Source organism: Lissotriton helveticus, chromosome 4_1 (genome assembly GCF_964261635.1).
Source record: "Lissotriton helveticus chromosome 4_1, aLisHel1.1, whole genome shotgun sequence".
Classification (NCBI taxonomy): Eukaryota; Metazoa; Chordata; class Amphibia; order Caudata; family Salamandridae; genus Lissotriton; species Lissotriton helveticus.
The window spans coordinates 211,990,899-212,013,922 of record NC_136063.1 but is presented as its reverse complement, the minus strand read 5'-3'; the positions used below and the strand labels follow the sequence as shown (position 1 = coordinate 212,013,922).

Here is a 23,024-nt window from a genome sequence, read left to right as displayed (position 1 = left end):
AGGAGAAGAATGCAAAACAGCTACACATCTCAGATCGCCGCTGGTGCTTGGAAGTCGAGTGCTGCACAGATAGACTCCATTCCGACTGCCTCAAAGACAGTGGTACCTGTTCCTGCCACCACTGCTGAGCCTGTCTGGCTATCCCTCTGAGTACCAGTACTATCCTAGGCCATGAAGAAGTTCTGGTACTCAATTGGCAAAAAATAAGAAGTGCCGGTACTCAGTACCTCTGAATACCGGCCCATTTAAAGCACTGATCACATCTATATATATTATCAAGATACACGGATTTGAAGTTCAGGATCTACTTTGAGTATTACAACATGGTACCTAGGTATGCAGTTAAGAGCTATGTCTATATACTTACCTTCAAAATGTTGTGGTAGTCAACAGTTTGGAGGATGATATTAAAAATGTATTAGTCTGATATTACACTAGGTAGCATGTTATTTTTGGGATTGGGGAGGACCTCCTTTGCTTGTGGTCACCAACATAGGCAAAAAGAAAATACATCAGATGGAGCAGAAGGAGAGACCTACTGCTTCGTAACGAAAAAGTGGGTCAGCAAAAGGCCCACTTCCCTTCTAAACAACCATCCCTCCTGCCTTGGTGAAGGAGGATAGAGCAAATGGATAGGCATTGCTCTACTTACCCAGAGATGCCCTCGCCCAGGGTACTAAAAATACTAGGTTTGAGTGTGAGGGTTACAAAAGCTGTGCAAAAAGTGTCCAGCAACCACAGGGCAGAATAACAGGCCATGACCTGATGGAGCAGTGTACAGGGGCCATTACTGGTGCAAGAGATTCTTGAAGCCATTCCTTGCAGTATATGTGAGTTATGGTCCTGGATGCAGGGCATGGTTGAGTGCCATGCTAAGTGGTACTTAGGGCAGAGTTACTGGGATCAGGGCCGTGACTTGGAACCAAAAGTAACCCTGGCAATTTAGACGGACCAGCCCGCTGCTGTTTTTGTTTCTGGGGGCAGATATAGCAGCACCGGCCTCCAGTAACAAAAAACGGACCCCACCGCTGCAAAATCGGCCACCCCAGGGAAATGCCCAGTGCGCACTACAGCCAGTCCGGCCCTGACTGGGACCAACCATAGGCCAAGACCAGCAGGTACTGCAGGCTGTGCTCTGTGACTGCAACGGACACAAATACAGCAAGGGCAGTGGGTAATGCACACCTGTGGCCTAGGCAGATTGATTATTGGCAGTAGCGGCTCCTGGAGGGAGTGCTGCCGGACAGTGACGCAGGGTGGGGGAGGGGCAGCGTGGGGGCAGTAAACTCCGGATTATGGCCTAACGGACATAGTATAAAAATAAATAAATAAAACGAATTTCGTTGCACGTGCTGCATCGCCAAATGTGAGGCAGTGCGTGCGTCCGGATCAAATTAGCGCTATATAAAACTCTTAAGTTAAAAAATAAATAAATTAATTATCAGTGCTGAGCCAGTTCATTCTCTTCAATAGCGCTCCCAACATTCTAACGCTCTAATATAGCCATATAGCCTGCTGCCAAGGGCTATACCTGTTGTTAAAGGCCCTGAACCCAAGTTATAGACCTGAGCCGTAGCCGAGGCCCTATAACAAGGGTGAGGGCCTTTACCAACAGCTATAGACTGAGGCAGAAGGGCTATAAGTTATTAAAACATTCCATCCACCAAGGGTAGAATGTTCCAAATTTAAAAGGGGAAAACAGAAAGGCAAACATTGAAATGTTGGAGCAGAAGGCTTATGCCAGCCATCATAAGCCCGGTGTCACTCTATTGTCTTCAGTGAAGCTCTGAACATTCCAATGTTCTAATTTCCATTACGCAGAATATGACTGCATTAACTGACCATGTGACAAGATGCCTCAGATAGATACGGAGGTACTAGACCATGCATTCACTCGATCTCTCTGGCACTCACTTGCATACTTCTCTAAACATTATTTAGTCACTAACCACCTAACCAACTACTTTTTAATCCTGCCAATCACTCCCACTAATTTATATATCCCCTCTCTCAATTGGGTCAGCTTTGCCTAACAGTTCTCTTTCTAAGATGTTGCTCCTCACCTATGAAATTGTCTTGACGCTAAAGGATAATGCGTGCCACAGGAGCACTTGGGTCAGAGAGGAAATGGCCACTGTTGAGAGAAGCAATGGTGCTGCACAGAAAGTGAAAACACTGTGTGATGTATTCCTATAGGTTCTGTATCGATCCCCCTATTCCTGACCCTGTTCTGGTTAACAATTAACTAGCAGCCATCCCATGATGCAAAAACCGTTATCTGATTAAGCCACACCACGGCACAGGAACGCGTTATCTGATTAGGTCATAACGCTTGCCATCTAATTAGGCAAGCAATATTCCTCCAGCCCCTGATAAGGCATACGGAGTTCTCAAAACAAATCAAACCTATGACAACCTGGGAAAATCCCTGCGGCCATTGTTTTGATTTCACCGAGAACTTCAGTAAAGAATGTGCTAACGACCAGTTCGTATGACATCCTTATTGACGTATCTATGTCCATCCTTACGTCAATCTCGGCACCTTACACGTATAAATATTGCCGACATTGCCTTAAGCAAACACACGCGGTGGTGACGAGATCGGAGCAGCGAGACTTGCCGAGGAGCCCAGCACAGAGCGGACCCCGCTGGCGCTGCCCCGCCTTCCTGACGCGCTGAGAACGAGACGCTGCTTTCTCCTGCCGAGAAATCCAGCTCCGGCGCTTCCAAGCAGCCCTTGCAGGCAGCCTGGAATATCGAGACCAAAGACGAGAGATACCAGCCCTCAACCATTCTAGATCTCAGGTACAGAACTGAATAACTCCTTGCAGAGAATTCTTGAGTCAGTCACTTGGCAAAAAAAACTTAACTTAAACTGCTACTTATCTACTCCCGCCCAAGTATTAGGCTTAGGTCAGGTACACTGGGGTAGGCGTAGTTAGAAGCACCAGTTGAGTACGATTAGTCAAATGTATATATGTATGTATCTATTTTATCCATTTTAAACCACCATATGGCTTAGAAACCATATAAATGTTTTTACAGTATTATTTTATACTTCTGCTTTTATTGTATGCACTTTACTTAACCATAAGTATTGCAATAATATCGATTCATTTCTCTTGTACGTGAAAAGAGACTGATCAATAAATAACATCTTTTATTGAACACGCCCGTCTCTTCCTTTTCTCTACAATCTGGTGAAACTAAGAATGCACTGAACTGACTGAGTAAAATAAGTTGTCTTTTGTTTTCACACGACTCTAGAGATACACTCTTGATTAGGGGAGAGCAAAGTTGTCATGTTCTATGGTTGTCAGAAACTAAATCCCTTCTTGTCTATCCAGGGAGGTTCAACTCCTCCTTGCCTATTCGAGAAAGTTTCTAGTGAACTCTGAGCTAGCTGGCAAACCCAAAACTTTAAGTCTAATATCGTCAGTAGAAGACCTAGTTAACCTCCGTCCTAGGTCTATACTATTGAAGGTATTATTCCAATGCGCAGAGCCTATTGGGATAATAGGAACTACACTACATGGCGCCCAAACGTTTGGAAAGGCGATAAAACTAACGCAAGACATTAGAGTAACTCAGTCGTGCTTTTTCACACAGAACCCCTTTTTTCCCATAATACTCCAAAGACGTCTGGAGTGGGTGAAAGGTCATATCCGCCAAACCTCGCAGGAGGAGACTCCTATGTATGGTTCTTGGTTTAGTCAACGTTGAAGGATACACTGTTCCAAAATATTGTGCATCTAATCTTTGTTTCCATAAGAAACCTGATCTGCAAACAAACGGAATAACCTTCCTGTCGGTAAAATGGTAGACAGTGAAGAAGAAAGAGAGACAGCTAGAATAGCAGCTGATCTAGAAGCAGCTGATAATACTATGCAAGAAGCAGACCCGGATATAATACTCATCCCGGTCAACAAAAGGAAATCTGTAACTTTAAAACTTATAGAAAATGGACTGACACCTAGAGGTGGCACAGTCATATTCGTAATTGAGGCACACGAATATCGGCAGACAGAGGTATTCTTTTCATGGATAAACTTTCCAGCAGCTAATGCTGTAACAAAGGTCTTCCACTATTACAAAACAGAGGAACCTCCTGAAGAGTACATTCCTTTCGAGGAGGTGGAAGTACCACTTAAATTCCAAGAGCACCTGCTCTTATTTAATGGCGCCCTAAAACATAATAATCACATCACCTGGCTCGGTCCACTAGGTAGACCAGGAACAACGTGGCCGGTCCTAGCCGGATACACACCACATCCAGACATCGACGGGATGTCTGCAGCAGCTCTTTTAGTACAACTAAAACAATTAATAAAATTACATAGACAATTAGTCTAATATGTAATGCGGACTTCAACAATCCAACCGGCAATCAAAATTCCACAGCTGACCCCTCATCAGGGGAACACAAATAAAATTACACCACAGAACATACAGTCCTGTCTAGGTAAAGTACCCGCAAAACGGGAACAAATACCTTTCTGGCTAGCACAAAAAATCTGTCAAATAGAGGCGGTGTTTCCAGACACCACTCCTCTTGAGAAACACAGGATTCTGACTATCTGTCTTCCAATGGGAGTCGCACCACACATAGAGGACTGTGACACTTGGGGTACAGTCTTTGCTTCCATCTACACAAAAACACATGGTGTACCATCCATGTCAGTAATACCAGATGTGCTAAATCAAATTCAAGATGAATATGGTCCAGAACCCGCTTTAACTCTGGGTATGAAATTACTGAAAGACTTCAAGCAGGTCTCGGCTATATTATTAGCCAACATAAAGGGAGAAGCAGCAAACGTGGCGATCCGCCAAAGGTTAAAAGAAACAGATATAGCAGACCAACCAGCTGAAATTACCAGAATCATAGAAAAATCCTATGAAGAACTAGGAAGAGATAGTCTGGGTGGAATACCGGTGAAACCACAACTGATTGAAAGTCCTGAGAAAATATTTATTAGAAATAATTTAACATCACAAAAAAAGAGCTGGGAAGGAAATAAACAATCCTATCCTAAAGAAAAAAGATTCCAGACCAGAGGAAGGTCTCCTTGGCGGAGAGAAAGATCTCCTGACCAGGGACGCAAGTCTCCCCAAAGGGAACCCTCTGTGAAAAAATACAACCTTAGAAATAGGGATAATATAAAGAAACCTGATAGATATCAAGATAATGATACACGTCCCTCTCAATCTTTTCAGACTTCCTCGCAGAAATCGGAAAGAAGAGGACGATCAGAACACAGGGAAGAGCACGTCAAGTCCAAAGACAAGGAACCTGCTCATCCAAATAAAAAATTACAATTTCCAAAAAAGAAGGTAGCCAGCATTAAAGTAATCAATAATGCCGAGAATACTGAGGACACAACTGAAAAACGGAGAATGGGCTCAGACAATGCTAGACAGCGCAGCAGAAGTGAGCATAGCTCGCAAAGTCCTTATGAATCATCTGGAGACAGTGGACACGAATGAATATATTCAAGTGGAAACTGCAGACACCAGAGTTAGCAAACCTCACAAAATATATGAAATAACATTACGTATAGGGGGATAAGACTAGAAAAATAAGGGGTCTATTTTGGGATAATCTCTCCCAGGGCTATGACATCCTTCTAGCTGAACGAGACTGGCCACCCGAGTTTGTCAGGGAGTGCCCTCATGGCGAAGAAATAATTATGCCTGCCTTCTCAAATCATATTCCAATTCATAAAAAATACACACTTGCAAGAAAGTGGGCAGTAGCTCTAGCTCCTGCTTTATATAAAAATCATGTAGGATGGGATAAAGACTCTCCTCCTCATAAAATCCAGTTAAAATCACAACCTACTGCACAAAGGCAGTACCCAATTAAGCAAGAAGCTAAAAAACAGGTAAAAGAGATCCTAGATCAACTTGAATACCAGGGGGTGATTGAAACTTGCACCTCACAAATGAACAACCCTTTGTTTCCTGTCTCCAAACCAGACAACTCATATCGTCTAGTTTTGGATTACAGACACCTTAACTCATGTTGTAAAACTTTTGCAGTGCAAAACTCGCATAGTGCTGCACTAATGAATAACATAGTGCGCAAAAAATACAAAACAACATTAGACATTTCTAATGGATTCTTTTGTCAAAATATAGCACCAGAGAGCAGATATTTGACTGCGTTCTCAGTAAATGGCTCGCAAAAAAGTTTCTGCCGTTTACCCCTGGGGCACAAGAACAGCCCAGGATTATTCTCAGCGAGAGTAACAGAGTTACTACAAACATATGATGACGAGGCATTATCCTATGTCGACGACATTTACCTAACAGGTGATGACTTGGATACTCACTTGAAGAGAGTGAACACCATAATACTTGGGTTCGCATCAGATGGTTACAAATTCAACTTTAAAAAGTCTAGAATTGCCCATCTAACTGTCCTGTTTTTAGGATATGAATTATCAAGTGAAGGCAAAAGCCTGGCTGACAATTTCCTAGAGAAATGTGCGGTACTCCAAGCACCTAGAACACTAAAAAACTTACAATCAATTCTAGGCTTCCTAAATTTTGGAAGAACATACATTGCAAATTACGCAGAAAGGGTAAAACCCCTTTATGATCTAATAAAACCAGATTTTAAAAGAATCAATTGGACTCAAATACACACAGAAATTTTGAGATCCTTACAAACAGACATGTTAATTAAAACAAAATTAGAAACACGTGATAACACACGCAATCTTGTGATTCGAGTCATCCCAGGAAGATGCGGATTCACATACCTGACCTCTAATGAGGGAGAAAAGGTACCAATTGCATACAAATCACACTTGTACACAAAAGCTGAAATGAAATTTAGTCCAACGGAAAAAATTCTGACCGCGGTACAGACTGCTGTAGCAAAGGAACGGGCCTTAGCACAAGGTAAACGAATAATCATCGTGACACCAATACCAGCCCTGGAGGCGGTAACAAAGGCAAGCATCCCAAATGCTAAAGCACTCCATCCAAGGTGGATACAGTGGGCTAATTCTCTTGCTGCAACAGACGTGGTATACGAATTTGATCCCACCTTAAAAACACAAGAATTTCTCCAATATGAATTCGAATGTCCTCCGCCGACCGAAATTCTGCCTCTAGAACATTACGTCTGTATAATATATACAGACGGATCTGCACAACCCGCAGTGGGGGGTAAACAAGCTTACAGTGCTGTGTGCGCGATTGTTAAAGGTCGCTGGCACGATGGGAAATTTAAACCAGCGGTCACTAAAACACAATCTCTAGGAGATTGTACAGCTCAGCGAGCTGAACTACTGGCATTCAAGATGGCGCTTGAAAATACCGATCGAGAATTCCCCACACTCATAGTGTGCAATTCGTATTATTGTGTTCAGTCTTACAATGAATACTTGCAGATCTGGCTTCAGAATGGTTTTAATGATGCAAAAGGAGGCACAATCAAGCATAAAATGCTCTGGGAACAAGTAGTTCTTTTACAAAAAGAACTACCAAAGACTCACGTGATACATACACTGAGTCATCAACGTGATGGCGTTCACGTTGCAGGGAATTCATTGGCTGATGAGGCCGCGAAGGCAGCTGTACAAACGGCTTCCGTAGCTGCCATCACACGGTCCAAAACAAAAATAGACAGCGATATATTACAAGCTGTCAGCGCTACAGAAAAAGATTCGATAGAAACACTCCCGAAAGTGAAGTACTCATACATAACTGATGCAAACAATGTTCCGTTTGCTCGAATCCCTGGAGTGGGGGATAGGGCAATTCCAAACATGGAACATAGGTTAGGACTCATCATAGCGGCACACGAAGGGCTTGCTTCTGTACATGCTGGCGTCTCAGCCACAGTATCATTATTAAAACAGAGATACTGGTGGCCACAAATGAGAAGGCAAACACGGAACTATGTTCTAGAATGTGAAATATGTCAAAAAATGAAAGTATCAACAGTGAGACGACCAGCGCAGACGCCCCTTCTAATCTCGGATAAACCATTAGCCTGTGTTTACCTGGACCACTGTGGTCCCTTACAAAGGGATGGTAACTATAAATATATCTTAGTTGCAGTGGATTCATGCACGAGATTCATATGGATGTGGCCCCAGCGATCGGCTGACGCCAGAACTGTTATAAAAGATTTGCGAGTCTTTATCGGCACATACGCAATTGGCATGCTGCATTCTGACCAGGGTCCTGCTTTTAGCTCTAGAGCTTATAAGGAGGCCATGACCAGCATGGGCATTGCATTGCGGTATTCTTGTCCATTTCATCCTGAGGGAAACGGAATTGTAGAAAGAAAAAACCGTGACATAAAGCAATCTATAACAGCGAAGGTATTAGGTTCGGGAGCTGAGTGGGTGAAACATCTAATAAGTGTCCAACGTAGTCTAAACAACCTGCCAAGAAATTCTCTGAGGGGATTCAGTCCGTACGAATTATTGTTTGGGACTAGAATGATGGTCTTAGATCTTGACAGTCAGACTTCAGTGGTTAAAGAAAAAAGCTTTGATATCAAAGATCGTTTGGCTATTTTGCAGGACTTAAATGAAACAAGGAAAGACCTGAGCAACATAAAGTTGAAACAACAGCCAACGACCACTGAAGAAAAACCACCTGTCCCAGCAAGACCTGTCTGGATTCCAAAAGTCGGGGATCTAGTCAGAGAAAAGATTGCGGTAAAGAAGGAATTTGGGCCTTCTTACAGAAAAGCAGTTCCTGTCTTGTCTATCAACGGGACAAGATCAGTAGTACTACCGCCCCTTGCTGGTAAAAAGGAGAACAGAGTTGTATCAATCGACCTGGTAAAACCACAATCATGTGGCCGATAACAAACAGTAGGCCAAGTGGACTCCCGATAAGTAGTAGAACTCCAAGGTTTGCTACAAACACAGAGGTTCAATCTAAGAGGCTACTCACATTTGAAATGCCTACAGAACAACGACAAGGACTATGCAACAATGCTATGGAACTTAAACCTCTGAAAACCCAAATAAAAACATTTAGCAGAGACACACCAATCTACAATGAAGTAACAAATGACTATGCTGCTGCAACAAAACACACTAATAAAGCAAACAGTAATCCTGAAGCAATTGGAACAATAGACAGAACGGCATCCGGCTACTTCATCAACTTCGATGTTTCATCTGAAGATCTGAGTGAATCAAAGAAACAGACATCAACAAAAACCTTTAAAGATAAAGCTAAGGAACTTTTTGAACATCTATCAATCAATCAATCAAAGACATTTATAGAGCGCACTACTTACCCGGAGGGTCTCAAGGCGCTAGGGGTGGGGGCTGCTGCTACTGCTCGAACAGCCAGGTCTTGAGCTTCTTCCTGAAGGAGAGGTGGTCTTGGGTCAGGCGCAGGTCGGACGGGAGGGAGTTCCAGGTCTTGGCGGCCAGGTAGGAGAAGGACCTTTCTCCTGTTGTCGCTCTTCGGATGCGGGGGACGGCGGCGAGGGCGTGGTTGGTCGATCGGAGGTGGCGTTTGGGAGCGTAGAAGTTGTGGTGGTTGTTGAGGTAGCTCGGGCCTTGGTCATGTAGGGCTTTGTGTGCGTGGGTGAGGAGACGGAAGGTGATTCTTTTGTTGACGGGGAGCCAGTGCTCTTAGATGTCCGGAGATATGGCTGCGTCGGGGGATGTCGAGGATGAGTCTGGCTGAGGCGTTCTGGATCCGCTGGAGTCTCTTCTGTAGCTTGGCTGTGGTTCCGGCGTAGAGGGCGTTGCCGTAGTCCAGTCGGCTGGTAACGAGGGCCTGGGTGACCGTCTTCCTGGTCTCAGTGGGGATCCACCAGAAGATCTTCCGTAGCATGCGCAGGATGTGAAAACAGGACGCGGAGACGGCGTTGACTTGTCTGGTCATGGAGAGGGAGGAGTCCAGGATGAAGCCCAGGTTGCGTGCGTGGTCCGTCGGTTTGGGTGCGGTGCCCAGGGCGGGGGGCCACCAGGAGTCGTCCCAGGCGGAGAATCTGAAAGAAACCTATCTGATTTCTCCATGGATTGAATTCTGGGTGGCCTTAGGTGCACTTATCCTCATACTTTGGCTCATCATGGTACTATGTTTGGGACATTTCATTGAGGGAAAATATGCTAAAATGGACACAGCAAGCCAGAAAATCAACTTGGTCCTCAAACCACACACGTCTTCACACGTCGAGAAAAGAGAACTTTCTTCAGTCAACTTCACAGCCAATCCTATACCCGGTGGGGTAGCATGGGACAATACTGATTATGAAATCTATGGTCCGGTTGAAATCCTGAAGTATCCACATCAAATCAAGATCTCATTGAGTGACTTTATAAAACCAAGCTCATTTGCTGATGATTGGGACTTTGAAAGTATTAATGATATGATGTCTGACCTAGTAATGTCTGCTAAATTTACAAAACATGATTATTTGCAGGGTTCGTCTAATTATGATAAGATGTTCTGCTATAATCACTTTGGTAACCATTATCTGCATAAATCTGCACAACCTAGAAATGTTTTAAATTATAATCAATGGGAACACTGTGCAACCCCTCCAAAAGGTAGCTCAAGAACTTTTTATGACAAATATTCATATTTTTCAGGGTTCAACACAAGTAATGCAGAAACATTTTATTTCAAATTGTCAAATAAGACAGGTACGAAGACCATGCTTACAAACACTAAATTGATATATTCAGACTCATTTTTTGAGCAAATGAGTACATTTGGTTTTGATTATTGGGACAAAAATGTTGAAGTAAAAAGTGTTTGGGGTACAAAAGAATGGCAAGTACAAGGTATAGAATCATTGCTTAGAGCCTGCATGATCCCAGAACAAATTATATTTTTGAATGACACTATTCAACAAACTACCTGTCTTGGCCTAGCCAAAATCAAAGACTTAAACAAACCGTCTATTCCAAAGCCAACAATGAACAGTAATAGCTCTATAGATGAGGAGATAGACGTAAACCATATATTAAGCCAAAACAGAACACATCCTGATTGGAAACAGTGGTTGATCTGGCCCACAGATACTAATAACTGTCAAGACAGATTCCTGAACAAAATACAGGGGTTCACATTGACCAGTCCAGACCCTAGATATTCCCAAAGACAACACCCAGGGATAATTACCACGTACAGTGTGAGCAAGCTCTGCCTTCAATGGCTGCAAACATCCACACTGACAGAAATTAAGCAACACCTAACTTTACTTACTGATGGTGCTGACTTGCGTGATTTCATTATGGGACCGCGCAAACAGCGTCAAAAACGCTTCATAGCAGCCTCTGTATATGCAGCTTATAACGAAGCCTGGAAAATAACTCAAATTGAAACATCTTAGAGAATACGGGAAATTGACCGTATTAATTTGGAAAAATCACTTTCTGTAGTGGACAATGGGTTAATGACTCTGTCCTCCAGAATATACTCTTTGGACAGCATTGTGTCTTCAGCAATCGACATAATATCGCAAGACTTACTGTTGTTACAACACGGTCAGTCCCAATTGCGTTCTATTGTACAGCTTGGCTGGACGTTACAAAATCTGCGTTCAGGTTATGTGCCTTGGCGTTTAATCAACACAACGTCACTATTCGATATCTTTAACCTTACTGATAAACAAATCAGTATGGTACAGAAGGGTGCTGATTATACAATCCTGAGCATTGAGAAACTCGAGAGATTACCAGTGACAATGTCAGAACGACCTGTCAGTGAATGGATAATACATGGGATAATTAATATTCCAATATCTACTTTCAGGTTTCAATACTGCCAAAAATATATACAGGCTGGCATGTACGAAAAATTGGGTAAAGGGTACATTAAGTCAACATGGAACTTGCCCTATTCACATGCATGTGTCAGTCAGTAATAAAGGCCAGAAAGTGTTTCTTAGTGGCAATAATTGTGCGATGTCACTAAGCGGTACACTTCTGTGTAATGGAATTAGTTTACACGGAGCCTGTGAAGGGTCCTCAAATAACCTTTCATGCCACCAGCTAGGCACACCTGCAGCACAAATAGAGCCATTCTTTAGGAGACTATCGAACGGGAGTTACATCGTAATTGTAGACCGCAGATGTTGTAGTTTGGTGCCCGGAGTACCTTATCTCGTAACTACGACTGCGAAGGTCATGTGCTGTGAACAAGTATTGTTCCCCAGCACAATGCCAGACAGGGAGGCAAGGTTATGGCCGAACTTGAAAATTGCTTCTATTCGAATTGATACTTTAAGCAGAATGAAAACAGTGCTCCTTCAGACGCCGACCAGGCTCATGTCATCAAAAGAAACGTATGATCTCCAAGTTACAAGGACAACAGTAGAGATTCATTCATTGTTATCAACTAATTCCCCCATACATTTCGCAGAAATCCTGAACGAAATCTTAAATATTTCTGATACCAGTGGAGTCTCAAATGTATTTAAGACAGTGTTTTCGGGGGCTTTAACACCATTTAAAGCCATTCTGGGTATTTTTCTGGACTTTGTCCATTCCATCTTTGGTGGACTTCCTCTCCTTTTGGGACTAGTGGCAGGAATCCTATTTTTGATCCTGTTATTACGCTATGGCAGACACAGTCACAGACAAAACACCTGCGACAAGGGAAGAAACAATCCTAGCCATTGGATACCGGGACCGGATATCTAAGATCCTTGGACTATCCCGGCTTAGAGACCTGAACATGACTTGGTTTCTTTCATTTCGACCAATGTGGCAAAGATGTGTTTTACCTGTATTAAGGTGCTTGCTATGCGGAGAAGAATGCGTGTTGGACACCTGTCTGACGCTACAATCGGATGCGCCAATGGATGCAGAAACTTTGTTGGGTCCGGTCACGGCTCATACATTGTGCTGTCCCCAGCGGCTACCAATCCTGATGACGGCATTCGTGGAAACTTCACCACTACGATTGAGGGGTAGTGAGGTTCAAGATGAAAGCAGCATCGATCAGGTACGACCTTCTGTCAGCTATGCTGATCCAAACATCAATGGAGGCAATCATGCTCATGAATGCATGGTGACCACTTTTTCCGAGTTAGTGGAACTTTCACAGGAAGCTGTTGACAGCTTTTTCGACAGTCTAAATGATATGATGTTCTCACCAGAGCAGAAATAATGACTTTTGAGCAAGCTAGCACACGGCATTCACCTCACCCTGAATTTGGCCTTCAACTTTAATGATAAAGTAACGTGAACAATTTTTCTCCAGTCTACGGACAGCAGATTTTTTCACAACCCCCAAAATATTTTTATGATTTTTTCGGTACACTTATCTTCTGGTTAAAGTAGAAACTATTCTTAGAGAACTAAATTTCTATTTTAGGAACTTTAGAGACATTAGCTGTCTTCTGGCATGTTCATGGATATTTTATTTTGTGATGAAATGGTCTCGCACTTTTTCTTCTGTATTAAGAGCCATTTCATATGTCATTTTCATATCTTATTAATATTGATGTATACATATGCGTGATTAATTACCATTCCTCTACTGCTTATGTGCATATAGTGCATATGATTATATTTTTCTCGTATGTTACATAATTTCATAATTTCAAAATGCATATGGATGTATTTTGGGGTGGTACGGTATACACATACGTCACTGTATATTTACTATGCCTAGATTTGTAAACATGGACATAGTTAGCGTGGAGTGGGTGTGATGTATTCCTATAGGTTCTGTATCGATCCCCCTATTCCTGACCCTGCTCTGGTTAACAATTAACTAGCAGCCATCCCATGATGCAAAAACCGTTATCTGATTAAGCCACACCACGGCACAGGAACGCGTTATCTGATTAGGTCATAACGCTTGCCATCTAATTAGGCAAGCAATATTCCTCCAGCCCCTGATAAGGCATACGGAGTTCTCAAAACAAATCAAACCTATGACAACCTGGGAAAATCCCTGCGGCCATTGTTTTGATTTCACCGAGAACTTCAGTAAAGAATGTGCTAACGACCAGTTCGTATGACATCCTTATTGACGTATCTATGTCCATCCTTACGTCAATCTCGGCACCTTACAGGTATAAATATTACCGACATTGCCTTAAGCAAACACACGCGGTGGTGACGAGATCGGAGCAGCGAGACTTGCCGAGGAGCCCAGCACAGAGCGGACCCCGCTGGCGCTGCCCCGCCTTCCTGACGCGCTGAGAACGAGACGCTGCTTTCTCCTGCCGAGAAATCCAGCTCCGGCGCTTCCAAGCAGCCCTTGCAGGCAGCCTGGAATATCGAGACCAAAGACGAGAGATACCAGCCCTCAACCATTCTAGATCTCAGGTACAGAACTGAATAACCCCTTGCAGAGAATTCTTGAGTCAGTCACTTGGCAAAACAAACTTAACTTAAACTGCTACTTATCTACTCCCGCCCAAGTATTAGGCTTAGGTCAGGTACACTGGGGTAGGCGTAGTTAGAAGCACCAGTTGAGTACGATTAGTCAAATGTATATATGTATGTATCTATTTTATCCATTTTAAACCACCATATGGCTTAGAAACCATATAAATGTTTTTACAGTATTATTTTATACTTCTGCTTTTATTGTATGCACTTTACTTAACCATAAGTATTGCAATAATATCGATTCATTTCTCTTGTACGAGAAAAGAGACTGATCAATAAATAACATCTTTTATTGAACACGCCTGTCTCTTCCTTTTCTCTACAATCTGGTGAAACTAAGAATGCACTGAACTGACTGAGTAAAATAAGTTGTCTTTTGTTTTCACACGACTCTAGAGATACACTCTTGATTAGGGGAGAGCAAAGTTGTCATGTTCTATGGTTGTCAGAAACTAAATCCCTTCTTGTCTATCCAGGGACGTTCAACTCCTCCTTGCCTATTCGAGAAAGTTTCTAGTGAACTCTGAGCTAGCTGGCAAACCCAAAACGTTAAGTCTAATATCGTCAGTAGAAGATCTAGTTAACCTCCGTCCTAGGTCTATACTATTGAAGGTATTATTCCAATGCGCAGAGCCTATTGGGATAATAGGAACTACACTACAACTGTTACTGTTTGGTATCACTGCAGAGATCATATGTGTCATCCAATGGGTGGTCAGGAGTCTTGAGCAGTGCATGGTGGGAGGTAAGTTAACATTGCTACCCTTAAATAGTAATCTGCGGGGTTTTGGGTCATAACCTCAAATGCACTTCTACTGTTTTTTCAGGATTTTTTTTTTTTTTTATAGTTGAAGTAACATAAATGTATTTTGCAGCTTCAGCTACAGAGCACAGTGGATTTGCAAACATGGCGGTCAGTTTAGCAAGGAGCAGAAGTAGGAAACCATTTCAACCTTCATATGCAAGCATGTGGGCTTCAACCCAAAATGTTTAGTTGCTTACTATAAAATTGTTCTGGCTCAAAGAGCTGAATGCAAATGTGAAAATAATTTATATTTGACCAAAAAACATGGGGCCTTATTTAGAGATTGGCAGATGCGGGATCTTCACCAAAAATGGAGACCCTATGCATTCTATAGAAGGCTAATGGGACGCCTGCTGCTTTCTGGCACAAGTCCTGTATCTTCGAACCCGAAACAAGGCCCACAGTTTAGATTTTTGGGTCAGATTTAACTAGAAAAATACAGATCAAGTTTGAACACTACTGTGCATTTTACCAATCGTAAAAAACATCATGGAATGGGTAGATCCGGTCTCTTACTCAGTTTGCTGCACGATGGGGTAAGTTCCCAGGCGCACATATGAGCTTTGAATTCCTTCTTCTTTCATACCAAAAACTTCTTTCACGTTGAATAACTCCATCAGGTCGAAACCTGCCACAAAAGAAACGACAAATTTATGACTGCAACGGGCGGGACAACAGAAAATAAATGTGTCAAGAAGAAAGCAAGCTAAATAATTCATTCTCTATATGGCCAGTTTATGGAGCATCGCTGTTCAGATGGAGGTAGCAACTGTAACTAAGTAAACACATCACAAACGTGTCTAATGAACACAACAAGAAAACGAGTGCATTTTATTCAACTAAAAAATAGACGGATGCTGATTAATGAAAGGCTATTTTTGAAAGATAGAAAATAATATAAACATGAATAAGTATACACTATTCCCATGTAGCTATTGGGCTTGAGAAGAATTCAAAATTTTTAATCTGTGAGATTTTACAAAATTAAATTTCATGGATTCTTGCATGAAAATTAAATGTGTGAACAGGACTTGCACAAAAAACACATACAAGATACTGATATGGGGGCTGGTTTGAGGCAAAGAAATGGCCCTCAAGAATTATTCTGCAGTCCACCATAGAACAAAATAGTGAAATATCTCCTAGGTGGGAAATTCCTGGAATTTTGAACAATTTAAAATGTTTATCTTTTAGGAGTGTAATAAAAAAAATCAAAAAGGCATAGTAATAACCACTCAACCGTTTTAATATTATGTTAGTAGATTTCTAAAAAAGCCAGTAAGGGACCTAAAGACACCACTGTAGGAAGCTGGTATATACTATACCAAAGTAAGGTATAGTGTGGACAGAGTCCAGAGGATCCCCAGAGAAGATACAGAGGCTTAAGTAGATAACACTAATGATCTACTTTGTGGTAGTGTGGTCGAGCAGTTAGGCTTATCAGAGGGTAGTGCTAAGCATTTGTTGTACACACACAGGCAAGAAATGATTAACCCACTCAATCACTAAATAAGAAACAAAGGATTTAAAAAAATATCCCTTTTTGTATATTTATTTCTTAGAACCAAAGATACTTTGTTGCAGTAAAATACATTTTGCAATATCACTGTTCTTCAATGTAAAAAGTGGACACAGTGCATTTTTCAATCAATACAATGTTATCCTGTGGAACAACAACCAGCAATATGCAGGTAAGTAAACAATTTACAGTATTGAGTTTTTGAATGAAGAATCAGGACCAGACAAGGTTCAGGTAAGTGACCTCCACTAGCAGCATGGGGGCGGCCGGGTGCAGAGGTCAAACTCGGGATCTGGTGCCAATGTTATCCAATAGAGAAAAGGGAGGGGCGATAGAAGTGGTACTACTTGCAGGTAAGTAGCACAGTTTTGAAACCCAGTCTCCGGAGTTTAAGGCAAGCAATGGGGGAGGGGGGCACAAGGCAGCACCAAACTTACAACCTCAACTGCACAGGGGTGGCTGGGTACAGAGTGCCAACACAGCGTCAGGCACCCAATGCAAGCCAAAGAGGAATCTCAAACTTGGAAAAAGGCTGCAGGCTCAGTCCAGTAGGCCGTACCAAAGAAACCTACAGTGGCACAGGTACGTTGGGATGTGCTGGAGTGTCAGGACACTGTTGGTTGATCACCTCATAGCCCAAGGGCTCCGGGTGCAGAGGTGTCCTTTTGGTATCGGAACTCAGCTTACCTGTGCGGTCATGGTTGGGGAGGTCATCATGCAGAGGCTGCAGGTGTCAACATGGAGTCCGGCAGGGGTCACCCCACAAGGGACTCTTGCTCAGGATCGCTGGGGAAACTTTTCTGGACTGGTGGATCTCTTGGACTCGTGCCGTGGACATCGGGTGCAGAGTTGATTGACTTTGCGGTAATACAGGCAGAGCTTAGGTAATTAAACTTGTTTTTCTTCTGGACAGGTCTGCTGTCCATGGGACATCAGGAGTCTTTTAGAAGGCAGGTATTCTCTGAGGGTTCTGGAGATCTCTGGGCTGCAGGACGAGTCTCTCTTCTGTAGCAGGGGCTTTGAGGGCTGCAGACAGACCGGTAGAACTGGGGCCAAGTCAGTTTGTGTCTTCAGTTTTCGCAGCTGCATTTGCTCTTCTTTGCCCTTTTCTCCGTAGGTAGTCAGAGGATGAAGGTTCAGGGGTGCCCCTAATTACTCAATTTAGAGGCGTTACAGGGATTAAAAGGTAGTAGCCAATGTGCTACTTACCTTTAGAGTGACTACACCCTTTGTATGTCCATTCTCTCTGGGGAGGGATATAGGCCTAACCCTATTGGCTAGAATCCTCCAAAACAATATGGAGGATTCTCAAAGGAGGGGGTTCACTTTAGCTCAGGACACCTCTCAGGTGGTCCTGGCTGAGAGGGGACTCACCTCTCCTGCTTGCTAATTTTCCCGCTGACATTGCTGCCAAAAGTTGGGCTTGGTCAGGGGAGCGGGCAGCATCTCCACTAGCTGGAGAGGCTCTGATCAGCATAACAAAGGACGGGAAGCCTTTGAGGCTCACCGCCTTTCACAGCCGTTCCTGCTTGGGAGTAGGTAGGGAGCACCTCCACTCAGGGCAGGCTTTCTTTCTGACCCATGTGAGCAAAAGGTTCCCACCTCAGGGGGTCAGAAACATGTCTAGTGGCAGGCTGGTGCAGACCAGTCAGGCCAAACTAGTGGGTGGGTAGGTTTTCAGAGGGCACCTCCAAAGTGCCCTTTCAGTGCATTTATTAATAAATACAACACTGGCATAAGTGTGGGCTCAATAATCTGAGATGTTTATTAACAAAAATCTTGGGATTCGGGGAAGCCATCATGGAGCTGTGGAACTTGTAGTGACAAGCACACGGCCCATGTACTCAGCTTGGCCTCACTGTGCACTCATAATGTCTAAGAATGGATTTATACACTCTAGGGGCATGTCTGCTCATGCAGTTATGAGGTATAGTGCACCCTGCCTTAGGGCTGTAACGCCTGCTGTCGGGGTGACTTACCTAAGCCTCTTGCAGTGCTGGTAGGTCTGGCACACACGGAGGTATGCCAGATCGCCTGTTCACTTTTATCTGCATTAAAACACACAGGCTGCAGTGGCAGTGTGCATGTTTTTGGTGAGGGGTCTCTTAGGGTGGCATAATACATGCTGCAGCCCTTAGAGACCCTCCCTGCTGACAAGGACTTTTGTACTACTGGTACCTTTTACAAGGGACTTGCATGTGAGCCAGAGATGTAACAGTTGAGGAAACAAGTGTACCGTTTTGGGAAAGAACATGGGTACTGGGAACCTGGTTAGCAGAGACCCAGTACTCTACAGTCAAAGTTGAATCACAAGCCATTCAAAACGAGGTGGCGGTCTACTGCAACGGAGACCCACTTTCCTACACAAGCACCACCTCCCCCTCCCAGCCCACAGGCCAGGAGACTCAAGCAAGCCTGGGAGAGTCTTCCTAGTCTGTCAGGCAAAGAAGAGTAGAGGAAGTGGTTTGAATGTTGCAGGGCCTACTCTACCTTACATCTTTCTGTCCTGGTCAGTCCCTGTGGAGAGCTGTCCTACCTCAACAGTTTCAGGACCTAACTTACAAAGCCCTTTTTCCAACTCTTTAGTGTCTTTACCCAATCTTTTTAGCTTGGGGTAAGTGGGGTCCACCTCTGCAAATTCTAACTTAGTCAGGACACCACCCAGGTCACCCACAACTTGAGCAACCCCACCATAGCCACCACTTCCAAGTTGGCGCTAGTTGCTGGACACATGACTTATAAATGCCCTAGCTGTATGTGTCCATTGTGACTATTTGTCTTTTCCCTCCCTTTGCTTAACACGCACTTCGCATCTTCTTCATGGACGGAGAAGAGGCCCCAGCCAGTAGTCACAGGTAAGTGTTTTTTTTTCTTTTTACTTTTATCGTCAGTCCCCCCCAGATCCCCTCCCCCAGCCTCACCACCTGGGTCTGGTAGCAGCCACCACAGGCCCTTTCACGTAAAAACAATGTAGGTAAACATGCTTAACCCCTTTTATTTCGCTTAAACAAGGCTTAAATCAACTATGTGCACATTTAGTGTCCCCTCCCATTACACTTTATGAAATGTGCAAAATTTTGATTACTTTACATTTCTGCCATTCTCATGGTTTTCGATTCCTATGTTAATAGGTGTAATATGATAAACACTGTAAAAGGTGTCATAATAAGGTGTAATATCACGTAAATATAGTCACAGGTCTCTGCCAGCAATCATGGACTAAAAATCTTTGGGTAAAGCTACTTGTTAAAATTGCTACAATGTTGTTACTGTATTAGGGAATTGCCCCTGGATTAAGGAAAGAGCAATTATACATCACATGATTTAGGGTTACAAAAGCAATATATAGATACTCCAGTTTAATAATAAAGTGCTGATTAATGCTGTGATTTCAATTTTTATTGTTTGGAAAAAAGCATCAAGTACCATTTTCGTCAGATGCTTTCAACACACACAACAGATGGTCCAAAATAATTACAGCTTGGGATGAAGTATATTGGGATATAATACGATGCCAAACTCTGACCATGTTTTTCTCTCAGACTTTACGATATCCCAGGATGGCCATTTAGAAAGCTCTAAGACATGCAATTACCTCTGGCCATATGTTGTATATTATACTAAAAGTAAAAGGACGGGATGAAAGGAGGTACAATAAACTCCAATTACAAGTCCATCTCGGTTGCACCAGAGCCCTTGCTGCTTGAGCTACTGAGATATAAGGATATGTGTTCACAGAAATGATCATTAAAGATTCACTCCCAGAGATTTCCTGGCTTTATGTTAAAAGCATCAAGTTTAGTAGTGCTCCTTTTCAGAGGTTATCTACCTCATAGTTAAAGTGAACAATAGGGGACTGAGTCTCAAAGAAGTACATTTGTACTCAGTTTAAGTAGCCTGCCCCATGCCCAATGTACACTTAGGGAATTTTTCACAAGAAAAGGTCGGCGGTACTCATTCATATTGTTGTAGTTTTGGGGGCGGGAGGATTTCTGACACCATAGATAGAAGAGGAGCATTTCTCACTTGCCTTAATACACTCTGTAACCCCATGGGTTGTTAAGCAGACCTGAGAGTGCAAGATCCCTAATTCACCCTTAGTAGTAGCCGGCACATTACCTGCTCTTGGTTCCTTGACCAACATTCCATTGCCATTTTATGTGCCAAAAGCCCTCAGTGATTAGCCTATCAATCAAAAATCCAGACGGAGAGAAAGAGCCAGGAGGACATGTACGGTTAGTTCCTCAAAGCTGATAGGTCTGTACTCAAATACCTGGTAGTCTCATACATTTTGCAAGTTGGGTTCCAGAATTATAAATCCACATAGCTTTGTTTTGTGGGATACAAAGTCTGCACATTCCCAAGCATTGGCTTACTGAACCTAAGTGGGACCAATCTTTTAGCTGACAAAAAGAACTCCTCATGTCACATCGCTAGCAAAAGATCCTTCACAAATCGTTTTGCACTGGTTCAAAGGCTATGTACTCAGTGCTCCTGCTAGCTGCTGGATTCAGATACTTGGAGGTTTTCTAATTCTCTGCCTGCAGCAAATCATACAACAAAAAGTCTAACTCTCAGAAATCTGCAACCACCGAACCAATCATATGGGCAGGGAGAAGCCTTCCAATCTACACAGCTGCCATATGCCTGGCCTCTGTTGCCAAAAGGTGCCCATCTCGTGATCTAAGGTTTTTCTATCTGAAACGTTCTTTACTATGATTGCTGTTTCATATTATTCTATGTTATAGAACTCCTGAAAGTTCAATTTTGAGATGATACAGAGAATTGAGCTCCAGAAAACTTTAAAGGTAAAGGTAACTTTTCCTAGCAGATAGTCTCATTAGCCTGTTTCATCCAAAAGAGACATAACCAGATAAATGTTTTCTGGATACAGTATTGAAGGAACTTTGTTAAAACATGTACAATAGTCCCTTGCATCTTCTCTGCTAAGATAATTTCTTACACATACCCAGATAAACAGCACACTTTGATTGAATCCAATGTGGCCGTTATTTTTACCATCTCAAATATCATTGTGTGGTCTTAACCCAAATGTTTTGCCTTCTCCCCTCCTGTTCTCTGGGGTTTGTTGTTGTTGGCCTTAGGATTCTGTACACTTTACCACGGCTAACCAGAGCTAAAGTGATTGTGCTCTCTCCTTTAAGCATGGTAAAATTGACTTGAACCAAATTGGCATAATAAATCTACATGTACTTTTAAGTTTTACATGTTCTGTCAGTGAAAAACTCTTACATTTGTTGTTCACTACAGTGAGGCTTACTTCTGCATGATAACATTGGGTCACCTTATTGCATTTAAATAGGTGATAACTTTTGATTGGAAGCAGGTAAAATGTCATGTATATACTAAAATTAATTATAATTGCAATATAAACCCCACTTTAACGGCAAAGTCAGATTTTAAGTCACAGTTCTGAAAATGGCACTTTTATAAAGTTTATATTTTCTTGTCCTAACCATTTAGTTCCTGCAGCCTGTATCCTGGTTTATATGACTGGGTGTATTTAGCAGCTGACCATTGAATATTCATTACAGACAGTAAGACAAAGGCGGACTAGTGTTGGCAGAGTGGCCCATCCTACCCGGATGAGAGGGGTAGAGCTGTTCCCTGACCCTATTACATTTTAAAGGAGCTACACTCACAAAGAACTTGCCACCAGCCTGTTGTCCCCCCAGAACCTCTGGAGCCTGGGCAGGCGAACAAAGTAAATGTCATAACCAGAAGTGGAGGAGTCTAGAAGTTTTTCCCACTTCAAAGCTGACACAAGCTATACATATTAGACTCTCAGACCAACTCTTCAGTACACTTGTGGACCCGAGGACACTGCAGAAGCAATGGTGCCCTGCTAACAGAGGAATGCCCTGCTGCTTGAAGCATGTCCTGCACTCTGCAAAGGAAGACTGGACCTGCTCCCTTCATCCCAGGCTGAGTGACTCCAAGAATCAGTTGGCAGACATCCTGTTCTGAGCTTTAGGGACACAACAAACAGAAGAGGCCTCCCTGCAACTCCCCAGCTGATCTGCACTGGACCTGCACTGCTGCTGCTAGCACTGCCGGCCTCTGCTGGAATGGATCTATGATCCCTAAAAGGTGCCTTCCAAAGTCCTGGGCCATTGCCTAGCATCAGAAAGAACTCCTCCTGGCCTAACTGAAAGTTCCACAAAGTCCGACGCCAAGCTCCACAAAGCCTCACTTCACAGCTGTAATATTCATCAGAACAGACACTGAGTTTAAGCGAAGCTCTCTAAGCCTCGATGCACAACTAATAGCTTCATCGGAAAATACTCAGACCAACACAAAGCCTTGCCGTACAGCTTCATCGAAACGGACG

At 43.1% G+C, this 23,024-nt stretch overlaps 1 protein-coding gene across 1 annotated transcript in view; it reads right to left on the bottom strand.

Moving 5' to 3' along the window:
• Positions 1-23,024, bottom strand: part of COL22A1 (collagen type XXII alpha 1 chain) — a 1,057,215-nt gene that overhangs the window by 610,746 nt on the left and 423,445 nt on the right. Inside the window, exon 5 of the mRNA XM_078686128.1 lies at positions 15,670-15,781. Within this exon, the coding sequence (XP_078542254.1) occupies positions 15,670-15,781 (112 nt within the window). The remainder of the gene's footprint in view (positions 1-15,669; positions 15,782-23,024) is intronic.